At 42.0% G+C, this 20788-nt stretch overlaps 2 protein-coding genes across 4 annotated transcripts in view; one reads left to right on the top strand and one right to left on the bottom strand.

The window, feature by feature from the left end:
• LOC309719121 (protein mono-ADP-ribosyltransferase PARP14-like) overlaps nucleotides 1-4741 on the bottom strand; it is a 31476-nt gene extending 26735 nt beyond the window's left edge. For both annotated transcript variants that reach the window (XM_082554986.1, XM_082554987.1), the window contains exons 1-5: nucleotides 4446-4741; nucleotides 4152-4234; nucleotides 1966-1993; nucleotides 1561-1623; nucleotides 206-379 (exon numbers count right to left, since the gene is read on the bottom strand). In XM_082554986.1, coding sequence (XP_082411112.1) covers nucleotides 206-379; nucleotides 1561-1623; nucleotides 1966-1993; nucleotides 4152-4234; nucleotides 4446-4629 — 532 coding nt within the window. In that variant the 5' untranslated portion in view covers nucleotides 4630-4741. The remainder of the gene's footprint in view (nucleotides 1-205; nucleotides 380-1560; nucleotides 1624-1965; nucleotides 1994-4151; nucleotides 4235-4445) is intronic.
• A 97-nt stretch (nucleotides 4742-4838) lies between these two features.
• Nucleotides 4839-20467, top strand: LOC309719156 (uncharacterized protein). Of its 2 annotated transcripts, XM_082555075.1 has the most exons (8): nucleotides 4839-4919; nucleotides 17749-18033; nucleotides 18123-18257; nucleotides 18367-18429; nucleotides 18523-18617; nucleotides 19034-19157; nucleotides 19318-19435; nucleotides 19769-20467. In XM_082555075.1, exons 3-8 carry the CDS (start codon nucleotides 18153-18155, stop codon nucleotides 19777-19779), a joined length of 516 nt encoding a protein of 171 aa, XP_082411201.1. In that variant the 5' UTR covers nucleotides 4839-4919; nucleotides 17749-18033; nucleotides 18123-18152; the 3' UTR covers nucleotides 19780-20467. The 2 variants fall into 2 exon arrangements, 1 of the variants encoding a protein (XP_082411201.1); XR_014280153.1 differs by lacking the exon at nucleotides 18367-18429.
• The last annotated feature ends 321 nt before the right edge of the window (nucleotides 20468-20788 follow it).

Here is a 20788-nt window from a genome sequence, read left to right as displayed (position 1 = left end):
CAGGCCAATCTCCAACTTCCTTTTCTCAAAAAAGTTCTTGAACCAGTGGAGTGTAAATCCAGAACCAAGTTTAAAATCCTTCATTATTTTAAATAAATAATATTTTTTTAATTATTATTTTATTTTGAATGTAAATTCTTCCTGTTAAAAGGGAGTTGTTCCTTCCCACTGTCACCTAATCAGGTGGTAGCTGTCTGCTTCCTACCTGCAGGGCTGCTGAAGGTGACCACAGCTTTGTTGGATTCCAGGATCCTCTCCATGCTGTAGCCGTTCTCATCCAACCTGCAGATGTTCTCCACCAGCATTGAGAGCAGGTCTGTGGACATGTTGTCTGTGACGTTTTCCAAAACCACCGCACAGCTCTGAGACGACTCTGAGTCTGAGAGAAACACACAAACCTGATCAAAGAAAGTGTCTGTGAGCAGTGAGGGAAGGAGGCTTTTGTTCGGTCTGTTAATCCTAAAACTTTGCTGACATTTCTCTTTCTTTACTTGAAGCACCATCAAGCGGCAAAATCAAAATACTTTATCCAAAATAAAACCAGTGAAGAAAAATGGCTCCAGAAACACTGGACTAAGAAGAAGAACCACATATGTTTTGATTTATTTGTTTAGTTGAGACGAACGCTGGTGTGTGCCCTTAACACTAGTAAGTATTTATTTATAATAGTTTATGAAGGAAAAACTGTTGTTCTTGAATTTCACCTCACAGAATGAAGCTCTTCTCACACATGCACTGCAGGCGTGAACTTTCATGATGTGAATATATGATCAAATAAATCTGAAAGGTTTCCCGTGTGTGATGACGAGCTGTCACAGTCCAGTGTGGATCAGGGTGGATGTTGTGGATGCAGAAAACACACAGCATCATTATTTAAAGAAAGCTTCTCCCATTGTGTCGAATGAACTCAGTTTTCCTCTCTGACAGGAGGATGGAGGTCCCGTCCATCTGCAGCTCGTCTGATCACTGAGGTCTAAGACCTGACGGACGGCAGTGTTACCCGCCTCTCTGTCTCTGTGCGTTACATGAACAGATGTTTTCCTCTGGCTGTTTCATCCACACAAAACCCCTTTAATTAGTGTTGCGAACACTGGAACACTCCACAGTTATATTTTGTCCGTCCACTCACAGCAGTGCAAAGAAAATCAATGATGAGACCATTTAATGTCAGACACTGTGTGACTCTGTAAGTTCATGTCAAAGTTCACTGCTGTGGAAATGTGAAAGAAGCATGACTGCAGAGTAACTCAGTGGAATTCATTTTAAGTTTCACATTTTAACATATTTTTCATATTTCTCATTAACAAAAAATAGCTGGACTATGATAAATATATATTTATATAAAATATATATAAGCGTCAATTTTCATCAAGAAAAACAAAACAGTGCGATTTTAAACTGGTTACATTTTCCCACAAATTCTTTTGAAATTGTTTGTGTCAAACAATTAAATGTCGATGTATCAAATGCCAAGTTAATGCAACTTTGTATAAAGTATAAATACAAACTTCCTGTAGTTTTGTTCTCTGTTCTCTTTATTCTTCATCACTTTGTTTTTACCCTCTTTGCTGGCAGCAGCAGCTCCAGGTTCAGCCTGAGGCGTCTCTGAGTCTGACGATGAGCCTGACATGAACACAGTGAAACACAGAGAGGTCAGAGCACTAAGATCTGATATATGGTTATTAAAAATAAGCCCACGTGGAACTTCTTATATTTTACTGGTTTAAATTGATTTGAGTCTTTTACTCCAGACGAGCGGGAATCATCATTTAACCAGGAACATATTTGGATTCATCTGAGATTAAAATCACCAGAGAGCAATCTGACCTGAATGTGCTTCAGCTTGAATAAAGTCTGGTAAAATATTCCTTCATTGCCACAAACACACACTTATTTCACATGAAGAAGATGCTGAAACAAATGAACAAAATTCAGTGATGATAGAAACCGAGGAGGAGGATTTACCTGAGACACGGTCGCTGCTTGTTGGGCTCTGAGAACAAAAACAAAGGTTTAAAGCAACAGAAGAAAAAAAAGAGGAAAATATGTCGACAGTTACGTTTAAAAGAACATTCAAACTGACGGGGTTTTTCAGTTTTGCACTTTGGAAAAATATTTATAGCAAAAGCAACTTCATTACAAGGTTAATATGTATAAATACATGAATATGATACAAATATGTAATATTACATATCTGCAAATATTACAAAAATATCTTTCTTATACTTTAACTTTCAAATAAATTTGAGTTTTATACCAATGTTATTACACTTTTTCTGTTGCTGCAAACAAACTGAACTTCGGTTCAGTTCAGTGTTATAACATTAATATGGCATCAAACAGTCGCCTCAGAGTGCTCTTCATAGTACGGCAAAGACCTACAGACACAACAGAAACAATCATATGAACCTCTCTGAGGAGGCCTGGTTATTACAGAGCTTGTATGTGAGGAGCAGGTGTTTCAATTCTGAATCTAACAGGGAGCCGATATTCATGAACGGCCAGCAGAGTTCAGCCTCACTGAACTGAAGCACTTTTCTTTCTGTGTTTGGAGAACAAAAGACGAGTAAAGGAAACAGTTTAAATTGTGTGCAACACACAGATGGTGCTTACCTGACGCAGAACCGACTATCTGACAAGTATGAGTGAATTATTTAAGGATGTACCTTTAATGCCCACACACAGCTCGAGAAGTGACAGAAAATCTGATCTATAAGAAATCTGTGTTAAATGTTGTTGAGTGGGAGATCAGAGCACACGGCACAGGACTGTTAAAGTTTATGACAAATGTCTGCAAACTTGGATAACGGGTAAGACACTGGAAACTGGATTTGAACAGTCACTGGCGTCTTAGCGCTGCCAGCAGGGTAAGGGGAGCAGAAAACTAACAGGCAGGAAGAAGTACTAAGAACAGGGCGGAGTCACCAGCACCACGCCAAGTCTGTGTCAGGAACGTAAAATCCAGTTCGTTGAAAGCAAAGAGTTCCTTCAGCAGAAAAGTCTTGTTTGTTAGTGATGCAGCATTACTGAGAGCCAAACAATCACCCTCCTTGTCCTCCTTTGTCAGAGCATCTGTCTTCCCAGTACGTCTCCCAGTTTAGGTCTTCTGGAACTTGATACTTCCCTGTTATCATTCTGCGCTCCTTGTTTAGCCTTTTGGAGTATCAACGATCAGCCTAAAGGATCACTTCCTTTTTCTCAATTCATTCCTACCTGCCTGTGTCATCCTGTATTTGGGTCCTCGTCTCCACTACTCTACACAGCACTGATGAGTTAGGTAGGCCTGGACGAACAGACAGGCTGGTTCCACACAAGCTCCAGCAATCGCACCGCCATAAAATACACCCAAATCATCAGGAAAGGTAGAAGGCTTGAGGTTATCCAGATCGCGCTCTAAGTTTTGTGGGTGATCAGATATCAAAGAGAGCATAGATATCATACACCAGAAGAGCAGAAACACCGTGGCAACAAACACTGAATAAACATTGATCCAAGCAGGCCTGGCAGACGGCGAGCTGCACTCGCCGCCGCCATCACGACCTGCAACGACCTGTTCAGCCTCAGTGGTTCTCACCTCCTTCGTTTAGAGACTGCATGTTGTGTTTACTTGTGTCGTCTTTGTTACATTTGTTTGCTGATCTGAAACATTTAAGTGTGACAAAAGTGTGACATCAGGAAGAGGATGAACACTTTCTGTCCTCATGGGTGATTTCACTGCCTGACAAACCTGAAGACCATGTGACATCAGGTTGGTTATTGTTGGCACGATTACAGTGCACGGGCAAACATATGAAAATATCAGCTCAAAGTCCAACCTGCTTCTGCTGCTTCACACACCCAGGGACTGATTTATAACCACGAGGAAAACCTGCCACGCAGGCTGGAGTCACCCTGGTCATAACAGCATGTTTATGATTCAAACACTGAGGAGACACGTCAGACTGTTGGTTCATACGTCACAGTTATTCAGTTTTCTGTTTTTAAAGAACTAACTGTGATATTTGTATAAAGGGAGGCGCTCAGTGATTAGTCATAAAAACCTAAAGGTGCTTGGTCCAAAGAGCTGAACCCAGAGCAGTGACAGCGAGCAGCAAACAGGAAGCTCTGAGTGATGAAAAACATCCACATGAAACATCTAAAACTGGACTTACTGCTTCTGAGCTCAGCCGCAACTGGATGGTTTTACTGTCCAGGATGATCTCATGATTCTTCCTCGCGAGGACTCGCTCTCTCACTGACATCACAGCACACACACACACACACACACACACACACACACACACAGTTTTATGATCAGCTGTTTGAATTACGTGTTTCATTCTGTGTCACAGTGAGACTCTCAGACCTGTTTGTTCCATCATTACACTCGCAGGTCTCCGTCTGTCGGTGTTTTTAATTATTAAATGATTTATTTTCCTATCTGAACCACGATGAAGCGCACTCACCCTCCGGTGAGATGAAGTAAACGGCCGCCCTCGGGGCTCCTTCCTCCGCCTCCACCCGGCAGTCTCCTCCGCTCGACTTCTTCTTGCTCTGGAAGTAAATGTGCAGTTTGTTCTTCAGGGCTTTGGTCTGAGCCGGAGTCCAGTCCCCCTCCACGGTCACAGGCGGACACTCGGATCCCTCCATCTTGCTTCACACACACACTGTTACACACTGTTACACACTGACACACACAGACACTGACCGCCGAACGAGACTTCAGGCTAAACTTTACTTTCACTTTCGTTTCGTCACAAACGTCCAGAAAACTGAAACCGCGCCTCACAGGTTACTCACAGGTCACAAGGTCTGGTTACGTGTTACTTGTATCTAATGACACTTTTACTGGTTTATTGGTTTGCGATATTTTCTGGCACGCGACTGATTTGAGTTAAAGAAGTTCGTGTTTTTAATGCTGCTGCCTTGATTTGTTACAGGTAGGCACACATTTTAAATAAATGAATAAATGATGGATTTATCGTTTTTATTTTGCCGGGTACTGTGTAGATCAGGTGGGTGTTTTCATATCTATAGCCGGTTTCCTCTACTGCGGTCAAGTGAGCCCTCACTTACGAAGTCACAGTCAAGCTAGCCGCTCCGCCAGCCGCACCGAAAATGTACTGCGGTAAAGTGAGCCGTCATTTGTGAGCCGCGGTCAAGCCAGCCGCCTCCTATCCGCCGCATAAATTTCCTTGCGCTTTTACACCAGTCTTTACGGTAGCGCCTTTTCGCTTTATGTGCCGATTGAAAGCCTATACCCGCGCACACGTGCACGCGCGCGCACAAATTACAATGTAACGGCCCGATACAGTCAATACAATTATGGAAATGTCAGAAATTCATTAAAAATCATCCTGAGTAGTTGATGTACAACTTTCAACACATCCCCCCTCTGGGACACCTACTGTACCTGTGTGCCAGGTTTCATCCAGATTTACTGTAGAATTCCTCAGAAATTAATGGAAACTTATATTCAATTCAATACAGTCAATACAATAGAATTATGTCAATTTTCAAAAATTCATTAAAAATCATCCTGAGTAGTTGAGGTCCAACTTTCAACACATCCCTCCTCCGGGAAACCTGCTGTACGTCTGGGCCAAGTTTCAGCCAGATTTACTGTAATATTCTTCAGAAATTGCAGGGAACTTATTTTCAGTGCAAGAAAGGCTGAAAGACGACCACCACTGAACAAGACACACAAGCTGAAACGTCAAGACTGGGCCAAGAAATATCTCAAGACTGGTTTTTCTAAGGTTTTATGGACTGATGAAATGAGAGTGAGTCTTGATGGGCCAGATGGATAGGCCCGTGGCTGGGTTGGTAAAGGGCAGATAGCTCCAGTCTGACTCAGACGCCAGCAAGGTGGAGGTGGAGTACTGGTTTGGGCTGGTATCATTAAAGATGAGCTTGTGGGGCCTTTTCGGGTTGAGGATGGAGTCAAGCTCAACTCCCAGTCCTACTGCCAGTTTCTGGAAGACACCTTCTTCAAGCAGTGGTACCGGAAGAAGTCTGCATCCTTCAAGAAAAACATGATTTTCATGCAGGACAATGCTCCATCACACGCGTCCAAGTACTCCACAGCGTGGCTGGTAAGAAAGGGTATAAAAGAAGAAAAACTAATGACATGGCCTCCTTGTTCACCTGATCTGAACCCCATTGAGAACCTGTGGTCCATCATCAAATGTGAGATTTACAAGGAGGGAAAACAGTCCACCTCTCTGAACAGTGTCTGGGAGGCTGTGGTTGCTGCTGCACGCAATGTTGATGGTGAACAGATCAAAACACTGACAGAATCCATGGATGGCAGGCTTTTGAGTGTCCTTGCAAAGAAAGGTGGCTATATTGGTCGCTGATTTGTTTTTGCTTTGTTTTTGAATGTCGGCGAGGATTCCGCACGGCACTCCCCTCCATTCACCTCGCGAATCTCCGCTCTCTTCCAAACAAAGTCGACGAATTACTGCTCTTAAACCGGACTAACAAGGACTTTGCACGCTCTGCTGCCCTGTGCTTCACTGAAACTTGGCTCAGTGAGCGAGTCCCAGACGCTGTCTTAAATCTGCCGGGCTTCCAACTTCACCGGGCGGACCGCGAAACAGAGCTCTCAGGGAAAACAAAGGGTGGTGGAGTCTGCTTCTACATTAATGAAGGTTGGTGTACTGATGTCACAGTGTTACAGAAACACTGCAGCCCACACTTGGAAAGTTTTCTCATCAACTGTAAACCTTTTTATTCACCGCGGGAGTTTTCTTCCTTCATGCTGGTCGGAGTTTACATCCCTCCACAGGCCAACGCGAACAACGCACTGTGCGAGCTGGCTGACCAGATTACTACCCTGGAGAGGAAATTCCCGGATTCCTTTACAATTATTCTTGGGGATTTTAACAGAGCAAACCTAAACTACGAACTCCCTAAATACAGACAGCATATAGACTGCCCCACCAGGGACAACATCATACTGGATCACTGCTACACCACTCTAAAAGATGCCTATCGCTCTGTGCCCCGGGCAGCTTTGGGACATTCTGATCACTGCATGGTCCATCTTATTCCAGTTTATAGGCAAAAACTCAAACGTGCCAAGCCTGTAGTCAAAACTGTGAAGAAGTGGACTAACGCAGCAAAGCAGGAACTGCAGGACTGTTTTGACTCCACTGATTGGACTGTTTTTGAAGCTGCATCTGAGAACCTAGATGAGCTCACGGACACTGTGACATCATACATCAGTTTCTGTGAAGACGTGTGTGTGCCAACAAAGACCTTTTGCACATACAACAACAATAAACCATGGTTCACTCCTAAACTCCAACATCTTCGCAAGGCCAAGGAGGACGCTTACAGAAGTGGTGACAGGGCCCTGTACAAGTAAGCCAGGAACACACTGACCAAGGAGATCAAAGCAGCTAAAAGGATCTACTCCCAGAAGCTGGAAGAACGGCTCTCAGCCAACGACCCTGCGTCAGTGTGGAGGGGCCTGCAGGAAATCACCAGCTACAGACGCCCCCCACCCACTATTGAAGCAAACAAAGACCTGGCCAACGAGTTAAACACTTTCTATTGCAGGTTTGAGACGGACAGACTCCCATGCCCCACCCTCCCCTCCCCAGGGACATTGCTTCAGACATTGACCCCCAACACACCTTCCACCTCTCCCCCCTTCACTCTGCCCCTCCCCAATCAAGACTCAACGACCACCCCCACCCTCCCCAATCCAGACTCAACGACCACCACCACCCTCTCCAACCCAGACTCAACGAACTCCACCACACCTCTCACCCCCCTTTCCTCCTCCCTGAAACTAAGAATACACACTCAGGATGTGAGCCGACTATTCCAGAAACAGAAGCCCAGGAAAGCCCCCGGACCAGATGGCGTCTCACCCTCCTGCCTCAAAACCTGTGCTGAACAGCTGGCTCCCATCTTTACTCGCATCTTCAACAGATCCCTGGAGCTGTGTGAAGTTCCCTCCTGCTTCAAACGCTCCACCATCATCCCTGTTCCCAAGAAACCCACCATCACAGGACTGAATGACTACAGACCTGTCGCCTTGACGTCTGTGGTCATGAAATCCTTCGAACGACTGGTGTTAGCCCATCTGAAAGACATTACAGGCCACCAGCTGGACCCTCTGCAGTTTGCCTACCGGGCAAACAGGTCGGTGGATGATGCAGTGAACATGGGGCTGCATTACATCCTGCAACACCTTGACTGCCCGGGAACTTATGCCAGGGTCCTGTTTGTGGACTTTAGTTCGGCTTTTAACACCATTGTGCCTGAACTTCTTTCCTCCAAACTCTCCCAGCTCAGCGTGTCACCAGCTACCTGTCAGTGGATCACCAGCTTCCTGACAGACAGAAAGCAACAAGTGAGGCTGGGGGAGATCACCTCTGAAACCCGGTCCCTCAGTATTGGTGCCCTCAAGGATGTGTCCTCTCACCACTACTGTTCTCCCTCTACACTAACGACTGCACCTCCAATAACTCTGCTGTCAAACTCCTAAAGTTTGCAGATGACACCACTGTCATTGGCCTCATTCAAGATGGTGATGAGTCTGCATACCGGCAGGAAGTTGAGCGGCTGGTACTCTGGTGCAGTCAGCACAATCTGGAGCTGAACATGCTTAAGACTGTAGAGATGACAGTGGACTTCAGGAGACATCCCTCAACTCTGCTCCCCCTCACCATATCAGACAGCCCTGTGTCGACTGTGAAGATCTTCAAGTTCCTGGGTACAACCATCTCCCAGGACCTGAAGTGGGAGACCAACATCAACTCCATCCTCAAAAAGACCCAGCAGAGGATGTACTTCCTGAGACAACTGGGGAAGTACAGTCTCCCACAGGAGCTGCTGATCCAGTTCTACACTGCGGTCATTGAGTCTGTCCTGTGCTCCTCCATCACAGTCTGGTATGGAGCAGCCACTAAACAGGACAGGAGCAGCCTGCAGCGGACTGTACGGGCAGCAGAAAGGATCATCAGCGCCCCCCCTGCCCTCCATCCAGGATCTGTACCTCTCAAGAACCAGGAAACGGGCAGGGAAAATCATCGCAGACCCCTCACACCCTGCACACAGACTTTTTGATCTGCTGCCCTCTGGCAGACGGTACAGAAGCCTGCAGACCAGGACCACCCGACACAGGAACAGTTTCTTTCCCCTCGCCATCTCCCTTCTTAACAGTTGACCTGTCACACTGCCAGACTGCAACTGCAGCTTATGTACATTCTGTAGTATTCATTCCACCTCATTCATTTCTGTATTTTATGTATATAAGTTTAGATTCGTTATTTATAGTTGGTTTACACAGCTTTGTGTATGTATGTGTAATGTGTATATATAGACACGTGTGTGTGTGTGTGTGTGTGTGTGTGTGTGTGTGTGTGTGTGTGTGTGTGTGTGTGTGTGTGTGTGTGTGTGTGTGAGATTTACATTGCTGTGCTTGAGAGCCACCATCTACCGGAACCAAATTCCCTGTATGTGTCTGCACATATACAGTGGGGCAAAAAAGTATTTAGTCAGCCACCGATTGTGCAAGTTCCCCCACTTAAAATGATGATGGTCAGTAATTTGCACCAGAGGTACACTTCAACTGTGAGAGACAGAATGTGAAAAAAAAATCCATGAATCCACATGGTAGGATTTGTAAAGAATTTATTGGTAAATCAGGGTGGAAAATAAGTATTTGGTCACCTCAAACAAGGAAAATCTCTGGCTCTCACAGACCTGTAACGTCTTCTGTAAGAAGCTTTTCTGTCCCCCACTCATTACCTGTATGAATGGCACCTGTTTGAACTCATCATCTGTATAAAAGACACCTGTCCACAGCCTCAAACAGTCAGACTCCAAACTCCGCCATGGCCAAGACCAAAGAGCTTTGGAAGGACACCAGGAAAAGTATTGTAGACCTGCACCAGACTGGGAAGAGTGAATCTACAATAGGCAAGCAGCTTGGTGTGAAAAAATCAACTGTGGGAGCAATCATCAGAAAATGGAAGACATACAAGACCACTGATAATCTCCCTCGATCTGGGGCTCCACGCAAGATCTCATCCCGTGGGGTCAAAATGATCATGAGAACGGTGAGCAAAGATCCCAGAACCACACGGGGGGACCTGGTGAATGACCTGCAGAGAGCTGGGACCAAAGTAACAAAGGTCACCATCAGTAACACACTACAACGGCAGGGAATCAAATCCCGCAGTGCCAGACGTGTTCCGCTGCTGAAGCCAGTGCATGTCCAGGCCCGTCTGAAGTTTGCCAGAGAGCACATGGATGATACAGCAGAGGATTGGGAGAATGTCATGTGGTCAGATGAAACCAAAGTAGAACTTTTTGGTATAAACTCAACTCGTCGTGTTTGGAGGAAGAAGAATACTGAGTTGCATCCCAAGAACACCATACCTACTGTGAAGCATGGGGGTGGAAACATCATGCTATGGGGCTGTTTTTCTGCCAAGGGGACAGGACGACTGATCCGTGTTAAGGACAGAATGAATGGGGCCATGTATCGTGAGATTTTGAGCCAAAACCTCCTTCCATCAGTGAGAACTTTGAAGATGAAACGAGGCTGGGTCTTCCAACATGACAATGATCCAAAACACACCGCCCAGGCAACAAAGGCGTGGCTCCGTAAGAAGCATTTGAAAGTCCTGGAGTGGCCTAGCCAGTCTCCAGACCTCAACCCCATAGAAAATCTGTGGCGGGAGTTGAAAGTCCGTGTTGCTCGGCGACAGCCCCAAAACATCACTGCTCTCGAGAAGATCTGCATGGAGGAATGGGCCAAAATACCAGCTACTGTGTGTGCAAACCTGGTAAAGACCTATAGTAAACGTTTGACCTCTGTTATTGCCAACAAAGGTTATGTTACAAAGTATTGAGTTGTATTTTTGTTATTGACCAAATACTTATTTTCCACCCTGATTTACGAAAAAATTCTTTACAAATCCTACCATGTGGATTCATGGATTTTTTTTTCACATTCTCACAGTTGAAGTGTACCTCTGGTGCAAATTACTGACCTCTGTCATCATTTTAGGTGGGGGAACTTGCACAATCGGTGGCTGACTAAATACTTTTTTGCCCCACTGTACTTGGCCAATAAACACGATTCTGATTCTGATTCTGATTCTGAGATGTATATTTGTGAATGTGGAGATGTTATATTGGTTTCACTGGTAAAAATAAATAATTGAAATGGGTATATATTTGTTTTTTGTGAAGTTGCCTAATAATTATGCACAGTAATAGTCACCTGCACACACAGATATCCCCCTAAAATAACTAAAAAAAAAAAAAACTACTTCCAAAAACATTCAGCTTTGATATTAATGAGTCTTTTGGGTTCATTGAGAACATGGTTGTTGTTCAATAATAAAATTATTCCTCAAAAATACAACTTGCCTAATAATTCTGCACTCCCTGTAGGTCTGTTGACAGAGCTCTGTACAGGTCTGCTCGAGCTGACCTGAAAAGGGGTCCCACCTGTCCAGCAACAACACATGGCATGGAATAATAGACATCATAAACCACAGAGGCAGAACTGTGAAAACAGAAAACCTGAGTGTGCAGCTAGCAGAGGACATAAACAGCTTCTTTGCCCGCTTTGAAACACCACAACAGCAGCATTCATCTGCCTCAGCCCTGCTCCCATCCTCATCCTCACCTGGTTCCTGCACCGCTCCATTCACTGTAACGGAGCACGATGTCAGATGAGTGTTCCTAGCAGTGAACCCCAGGAAGGCGTCCAGACGGAATACGTGGTAAAGTGCTAAGACCATGTGCCCACCAGCTCACCCTCATCTCCACCAGAATCTTCAACCTCTCACTGGATGAAGCAGCCATCCCATCCTGTCTAAAATCAGCCACAATCATCCCAGTACCAAAGAAGTCTCCCATCACCAGCCTGAACTATTATTGCCCTGTGGCCCTCACACCGGTAATCATGAAACTAGTCCTTCAGCACACCAAGGATTACCTCCCCCCAGAATTCGACCCCCACCAGTTTGCATACCGTGCAAACAGATTCACAGAAGATGCCATCACCCTCCACTCGGTGCTGAGTCACCTAGAACAGCGGCAGAGCTACGCCAGAATGCTCTTTGTGGACTACAGCTCACCCTTCCACCACTCGCCCATTGAGAGCCTACTAACTTACTGCATCACAGTATGGTACAGCAGCTGCACTAAGGTGGATAGAGCCACCCTCCCAGCATGTTTGCAATGAGTAGGAGATGCTCTGTATCTCACTGTACAACTGTATAGTGACAAAGGTATTGGGTTCTTTTCTAAAAATTGCTATAAACAGAGGAACCCAAACTGATGAAAAGTGGCGAATATTTTTTTTCAAATGACTATTTTTAGTGGATTTTTGATATAGAAGCAGAATGACAGAATGTTAAAAGAAGTTACTTTTAGTCGTTCTAAGCTGGGCATTGCGTTCTCTGGCTGTTCAAAGCCATGGAACTTTAGACTTTCCAAGCAAATAATGATGGCCATACTGATGTTCTTTTCAGTACATTTTACTTTATGTTCATTTTCATTTTTATGATGTTTCTATTTTTACATAATTCCTCCCACATAGCAAAATTGGTATGGCCTGGATCTGTCCCACACAATGTGCTTACACATGGCCTGCGTACCGCAAAGAATGACGGCCCTATGGTGGCCCAGATCTGGTTTACCAGAGGTGGCCCACACATGAGCCAGCACAAGGCCAGTTGCAGACACACTGCTGGCCCTGTGCTGGCCCAGAACAGTTTCAGCTCTGGCCCCAGATGTCAGCCTAATGTGTACCTTAGCCATGTAAGCCATGTAATAACAACATGTGCTGGAACATAATAGTGCAAAAGTAACATGACGAAACTCTGTTCAGACAGTGAATGGACTGATTCTTATACAGCACTTTTTTACTCACCCATATTACTCAAAGTGCTCTATACAACATGTCACATTCACCCAATCAGGCCAAATGTGGCATGCCATCACATAAACAGTGCCATCTTACCATGCCAGAAGTCAGCCAGCAGTGCCGGCTTGACACCAGATCCAGGCAAGACCCGTCTGCTATGTGGGATGACTTGTTCTTTTGGCATTTTAGTTGTGGATTGTGTTTGGACTGTGTCTCTTGCCCTTTCAGTATTGTTTCCTTGTGCTTCTAAGTGTCCCTTTGTTTCGTTTTAGGTTATGTAGTATGGGTTAGAGATATTTTGTATGTTGTTTTCGTTTAATAAATCCGCCTTTTGGATTATTCCCTGATGTGCCTGAGTTCTGTTATTTAGTGTCACTTTGAAAGGACACACATCCAGCATTGACATATAATTGTTCTTTCAATTTTTGATAAAGATTACAGTGAATTGAGATGTAACTTGGCCCAGAGGTACGGTAGGACGCCCAGAGTAAGAAAGTGTTGAAAGTTGGACCTCAACTATTATGGATGATTTTTAATGAATTTTTGAAATTTCCATAATTGTAGTGTATTGACTGTATTGAATTGAATAAATGTTTCCATTCATTTCTGAGGAGTTCTACAGTAAATCTGGATGAAACTTGGCACACAGGTACAGTAGGTGTCCCAGAGGGGGGATGTGTTGAAAGTTGTACATCAACTACTCAGGATGATTTTTAATGAATTTTTGAAAATTGACATAATTCTACTGTATTGGCCGACTGCATTGGATACAAGTACCCATTAATTTCTGAGGAATTCTACAGTAAATCGGGCTGAAACCTGGCACACAGGTACAGTAGGTGTCCCAGAGGGGGGATGTGTTGAAAGTTGTACATCAACTACTCAGGATGACTTTTAATGAATTTTTGAAAATTGACATAATTCTATTGTATTGACTGTATTGAATTGAATATAAGTTTCCTTTAATTTCTGAGGAATTCTACAGTAAATCTGGATGAAAATTGGCACACAGGTACAGTAGGTGTCCCAGAGGAGGGATGTGTTGAAAGTTGGACCTCAACTATTCAGGATGACTTTTAATGAATTTTTGAAATAAACATAATTGTAGTGCATTGACTGTATTGCACTGAATATGAGTTTACTGTGATTTCTGAGTAATATTACAGTAAATCTGGGTAAAAACTGGCCCAGAGGTAAAGTAGGTGTCCGAGAAGAGGATTGTGTTGAAAGCTTGGCATCAACTTTTAATAATGATTTTTAATGAATTTTTGAATATGCAACCAGACTGTCACGATGGCTGTATTGGGCTGTTCCATTGTAATTTGTGTGCGCGCGTGCGTGTGACTGTTCACGCGCGTGCGTGTGTGCGCGAGTCTAGGCTTTCAATCAGGATATAAAGCGAAAAGGCGCTACCGTAAAGACTGGTGTAAAAGCGCAAGGAAATTTATGCGGCGGATAGGAGGCGGCTGGCTTGACCGCGGCTCACAAATGACGGCTCACTTTACCGCGGTGAAAAACTGGTTGCACTACTCTTACGTATATTACGGTATAGGTGAAGACTTCATGAACACATAACTCCAATTTTAGCCAAATTACATTGGCTCCCTGTTAAATATCGTATAGATTTTAAAATTCTTTTGTTCACTTTTAATATTTTGAATAATTTAGCGCCCAGTTATCTTTCTGATTTAATCCATTCATACAATCCCAACAGGGCACTTAGATCATCCAACCATAGGCTCCTAGCACAACCTAGGACTCGAATGAAGTCGAGAGGCGACCGGGCCTTTGCATCCGTGGCACCCAGACTCTGGAATAACCTCCCCGTTCATATTCGCACTGCCGAGTCTATCCAGTCTTTTAAATCACGTCTTAAAACTTATTTTTTTACTTTGGCTTTTGATTCTGTCTAGTTGGCTGTTTTAGCTTGTTGCGTTGTTACCTATTGTTTGTTGTCCTCTTCTATTGTTTGTTTTAACTGTCTCATGTTTTTATTTTATTTATGACGGGTGATCGTGGCTCAAGAGTTGGGAGTTCGCCTTGTAATCGGAAGGTTGCCGGTTCGAACCCCGGCTTGGACAGTCTCGGTCGTTGTGTCCTTGGGCAAGACACTTCACCCGTTGCCTACTGGTGGTGGTCAGAGGGCCTGGTGGCGCCAGTGTCCGGCAGCCTCGCCTCTGTCAGTGCGCCCCAGGGTGGCTGTGGCTACAATGTAGCTGCCATCACCAGTGTGTGAATGGGTGTGTGAATGGGTGTGTGAATGGGTGGATTACTGGATATGTAAAGCGCTTTGGGGTCCTTAGGGACTAGTAAAGCGCTATATAAATACAGGCCATTTACCATTTATTGACTGTGAAGCACTATGGTCAACACTGTTGTTTTTAATATGTGCTCTATAAATAAATTTTGATTTGATTTGATTTGAAGACTGGCTTAGAAACGCAGTGTTTTCTGTCCTGACACTATTTTACTTCACAATCCACTCCCAGTTTTAGTGTATCTCCACTTTCCCCCCTGTGATCCACAGCCCAAATTACTGTATGATTCAGAGAAAATTAACAATAAAATTTACCCAATTTACTCTACTGTACTTTTAATCTCCTCGTCTTTGACCTCAGATTACAGGAAAACTGTAAGAGGTGACGCAGATATTTCACTGGATTATGCCTCTGGGTGACCCCCACTCTGCACCCTGTCATCCACAGCAAAAATTACTGTACGGTTTTTGAGAAAATTGATAGTAAAATCTTCCTATTTTCCTTTACTGTACTCTACATATTGACATCTTTGAGCTCCGATTACAGGAAAACTGTAAGAGGTGACGCAGATATCTCACTGGATTCGGACTCTAGGCCGTTGCCACTCTTCACCCTGTGATCCACAGCCAAAATCACTGTACGGATTTCCAGAAAATTGATAGTAAACTTAACACAATTTACTGTACTATACTCTATATATTCTCAATTTTAACCTCAGATTACAGGAAAACTGTAAGAGGTGACACAGATATTTCACTGGATTATGACTCTGGGTGACCCCCACTCTGCACCCTGTCATCCACAGCAACAATTACTGTACGGTTTCTGAGATTGCTGTGTTGACAGAGTATGATAAAGGCTAAGAAAATATACTGCCTAAAATAATATCAAATTTATACAACAAATTACAAAGTTGCCACATCTGCTGTTATTGCCATGTGTTAGAGCATTATTTAGTCATAGAAAATACATATCATTGAAATATCATCAGTAAAAGAAATACTCCCACTATGTAAGACATGTTTTTAAATTCAGTTAATAAATATTGTATCAAGTCCATACAGATGTTTAAAGACATAATGCAAAGCATGTTTGTTTCTTATTGCTTACAAATGTGTTTGCCTTTAACATAATTTACATTTCATTTATACAGTTTCACAGACGAAACAATAAAAGAGGTTTCCTGAACTGTTCTTCATGGCCCAAATTTTGAATCCTTTTGAGGGTGATGCATTATCCAAGAAAGTGGGAAATTTGTTCATTGATCTCTGACCCTCGCTGACTATGACGCCTCCTAATTCTGCTTCCAGCCTTGTTGATTAATTTGTTCTTCCTTTTGGCATCCCTGTCACTGATGCTGTCACCAGTTGTACACAGCATCTCTGTTTGTCCACCAGTCTAATCTGTAATTCAGGTGAACCCAGAATTACATGTATTTTTGTAATGTTTCAAAAAATATACACTATATGTTGATGGGCATTGTCACACTTTTCTTTCCTTTATAAGTAAGAATCTCTATGGTTTTAATGACAATTCATATACAGATTGTGGAGGACATTTAATTCAACACTCTAAAAAGTTCCTCATCAGCAGACTGTAGTACAATTTCAGCCCACCGTTAATAAACCCATCCAATGCAGGGTTATCAGAGAAATTATGCAAATGTTATGTTTTCATGTACTGGTAATCTATTTATCATTTATCATGATTCCTGCTCTGATGATTACTTTCTTCTACTTCTGTAATTTTAATAGATAAAGGATGTTGAACATTAAGCTCCAAACAGGATGAATGAGGAAGACCACAGAGGAGAATCATGGCTGTAGTAAAAGAATACATGCAGCTGGGTTTTTTTCATGGTGGAGGAGCAACTTCTGATACTATCTTAAAGAAAAAACACATCAAATTGAAGAGTAAAAATAATGACAACAATATGTCTACATTTTTTTCTATTAATTCCTTAAAGTAAATGCAGTCTTGTCATGGTCAGAGTTGCCCACTCATATTTAACTAATTCAAATACAATTACTGCATATCAATGCTTATGTTCTAATAAAAGGCATTGTTTAATACTTCTTCCATGACAACCCAAATAAATCAATGAGAGGGAAACGGGAAGATTAGTAATCAGGCAAGGTTTACTGTTCATTTACCATGCCCTGATAACAGTAAGCTTAACAAAAGAAAAATGTTGGGGACGAGAACCGGGCGGCTGAGCCAGATCAAAGACATTACTAAAACAAAAAGACGCCAACAGCTTCCCTAAAGTGGAAATAAAATAATATGCAAAACAAAAGGCCTGTGTACCTGCTTGTCACATACAGTGGGGCTTATTTTCCACCCTGATTTACGAATAAATTCTTTACAAATCCTACCATGTGGATTCATGGATTTTTTTTTCACATTCTGTCTCTCACAGTTGAAGTGTACCTCTGGTGCAAATTACTGACCTCTGTCATCATTTTAGGTGGGGGAACTTGCACAATCGGTGGCTGACTAAATACTTTTTTGAGTTAGATTTAAAACCGTTGTAATTGATTACAATGAATGTTCTCATAAGAAGAATTATTTGAATTTAGTTACTATTGTCTTGTTGAAACACAGGTCGCATATTTGTGGAAACAACAGGAAACGGAAGTTGTTGTTTCTGTGGTCCCATCTCAGATTAGAGGTAACAACTTTGTCATACGTCACAGTGAGTTCCTGACCCTTAGACCACACAGCTGGCTTGTTGGAGAGGTATGTAAACTAGTTATTTAAAAAAAAAATGTACTGCATAAGGTTAACGTTAAAGCTGGGGCAGGACATTAGTTTTTCCCTACACATTCAGTAAGTACTGCTTTAGATCGACATTCCAGGCATATCCTCATGACTGAATACTGAGTATACGTAAGTAAAAAAAATCTTTATTAAAGATTGTATTCCAAAACTTTATCATGTTTACAAAGTAATAAAAGGTTATTTATTAAACTCCTCAGGTCATTGAAAGTCTCCTGCACCACTGGGCCATGCGGCTAAATCAGGGGAATAATATCTACATTATGAACCACTACACGAGCGGTGTGATCCTCTATGGAGAGAGAGAACTAATCAGGAGACAAAGCTTGTCCAAGGTAAAAAAAATTTTTTATATATTCTAGAATTAATTTTTTAAAAGTTAATTAATGTCTCGAAATGGAAAAAGTATTGTTGCAAATTTGTAATTAATTCCTAATATGTCAGGTGAATTTTGACAACTACAGAGCCGTTTTATCCTTTGTTGGAAATATACACTGGAAGTTTCTGGTTAGTACGAGCAGCATTTCTGTGAAAACAGTTTGTTTCAATAACACATTATTCATAATTTATGTACTTTTTAAATTTATATATCTATCGCAGTACATAAATGCAGATGACAGCTGTCTGTATTTGGTCGATCCTTCAAGAAACTCTTTGGAGCAGGAAGAGTCTGACCGTGCAGCCAAAAGATTCCGGTAATTATGTGTTATTACATGTATATAATAACATGAAATATTAGAAAAGTGACAGGAGGACTTAGGAGGTCTTTTTCTAAAGGTGAACGTATGGTTGTAGATTAAAGTTTAATAAAATCTGTGGTTATCAGTTCTTTAAAGAATTTAAAAAAAATAATTCAAAATTACACACATATGTAATTTTAAATAATAAAACAACCACTGACAGTGTTTAAGCAGTGATACATTTGAGACAGTTAACATTTGTAGATTTAAAAGAACATGTTAATAATTTTGATACTTCATCTAACATAATGTAGAGCACAGGGCTTTCTGACACACCATTAAAAACAGTGATATGTACTATATGTGCCTTTTTCTGTGTGACTTTTATCTTTCATTTGTATATAAATGTGATATATGTTATGTTCACAAAGTGAATACTTCAAAATGAGGACATGCTACAACAAAACAGACTGGGTGAATGTGAGACTTCGAGGAGGAGTACTGACACATCCATTTCAACGGGATGGTTCTAGCTGCGGAGTAATGGTCATCATGGTATGGCACCACATTGATGCAATAATATTGTTCTGTGAAATTAGATAAGAAGATGGGGTGGGGGAAGTTAAAATAATCTTAAAAGGTTAAATTGTGTAAACAGGAAGTGTAACATTTGCAGATGTTTTCAATTAATTGTTTTTGGGGTTTTTTATTTCAGATGGTCAAAGTAGTAATGGAAGCATTCCCAAATAAACCAGAAATGACATTTTTGACGACAAAAAAAGAGATGGCCCAGGCACGAAGGACATTTGCACAGACAATACTTGAGGCCTCTGGTGTGTAATATCTTCTTCAAATGGACATATTTATTTGTGTCAAACTGTCAAATACTAATATATATATATATATATATATATATATATATATATATATATATATATACATATATATTTTAGTATTTGACAGTTACAACAACTGTGCCATGTGTGCAACGGTGAAACCACCTAATCCAGGACCCTCCATCACTGACTGGGTATAGTATTTTTAAAAATTGTTTTATGTTATCTACAACAAAGTATTTGACTCTGTGTCTTAAAGATTGTAATTGATTAAAACATAGAATTATTTACTTAATGTGTTTATGAAAGTTCATTTGTTTTTGTTTACAGATCCAATGTGATAACCGCTGGTTCCATTCTGAATGCCTGGACATGACAAATGAACAGCTCAGCAGTGCTCAGAAGACAGAGTGGAAGTGTGTGCTTTGTGTAACCTAATTCCACACTCAGTGAAAGCTACTTGAATAATCTGCTTATAGTTGTTATTGGTGTTTTGAGGAACACATGTGTAAAACACAATGTGTATAACATTCTTGCTTTGTGCACGTACTTCAAGTATTTCCTTTTTGATTTTTTTGGGTTGATTTGTGTGATGACAGATAATGAATAACAATATATCTAAACTGTGTAGTAGTAATATGAGAAATCAGTAATCTGAGAAATGTAATTTCTCACCCTGACCGGTTGAGGCAGATGGCCCCGCCCCTCCCTGAGCCTGGTTCTGCCGGTGGTTTCTTCCTGTTAAAAGGGAGTTTTTCCTTCCCACTGTTGCTCATAGGGGCTCATATGATTGTTGGGTTTTTCTCTGTATGTATTATTGTAAGGTTTAACTTATTATGTAAGTGCCTTAAGGTGACTATTGTTGTGATTAAGCACTGAATAAATAATGTCTAAAACTAAAGTTGCTACTTGAGGTGGTGTGTGAATGACATTTTGAAAAATTTAAATTGTGTGTGGAAAGAAATTTCTTGTAGTTAAGCAAATACTTCAATGAACTCATTTTGTTTGGTAATGGAATAGGATTTAATTTTATCAGAAATCCATACAGTAATTGTTGCTGTGGATGACAGGGTGCAGAGTGGGGGTCACCCAGAGTCATAATCCAGTGAGATATCTGTGTCACCTCTTATAGTTTTCCTGTAATCTGAGGTTAAAGATGAGAATATATAGAGTACAGTAGAGTAAATTGGGTAAATTCTGCTATCAATTTCCTCAAAAACTGTGCAGTAATTTTTGCTGTGGATGACAGGGTGCAGAGTGGAGATGGCCCAGAGTCAGAATCCAGTGAGATATCTGCGTCACCTCTTACAGTTTTCCTGTAATCTGAGCTCAAAGATGTCAATATGTAGA

Source organism: Aulonocara stuartgranti (genome assembly GCF_965226115.1).
Source record: "Aulonocara stuartgranti genome assembly, chromosome: 12".
NCBI lineage: Eukaryota > Metazoa > Chordata > Actinopteri > Cichliformes > Cichlidae > Aulonocara > Aulonocara stuartgranti.
The sequence above is the reverse complement of the archived record's forward strand: the minus strand, read 5'-3'. Positions and strand labels throughout refer to the sequence as shown.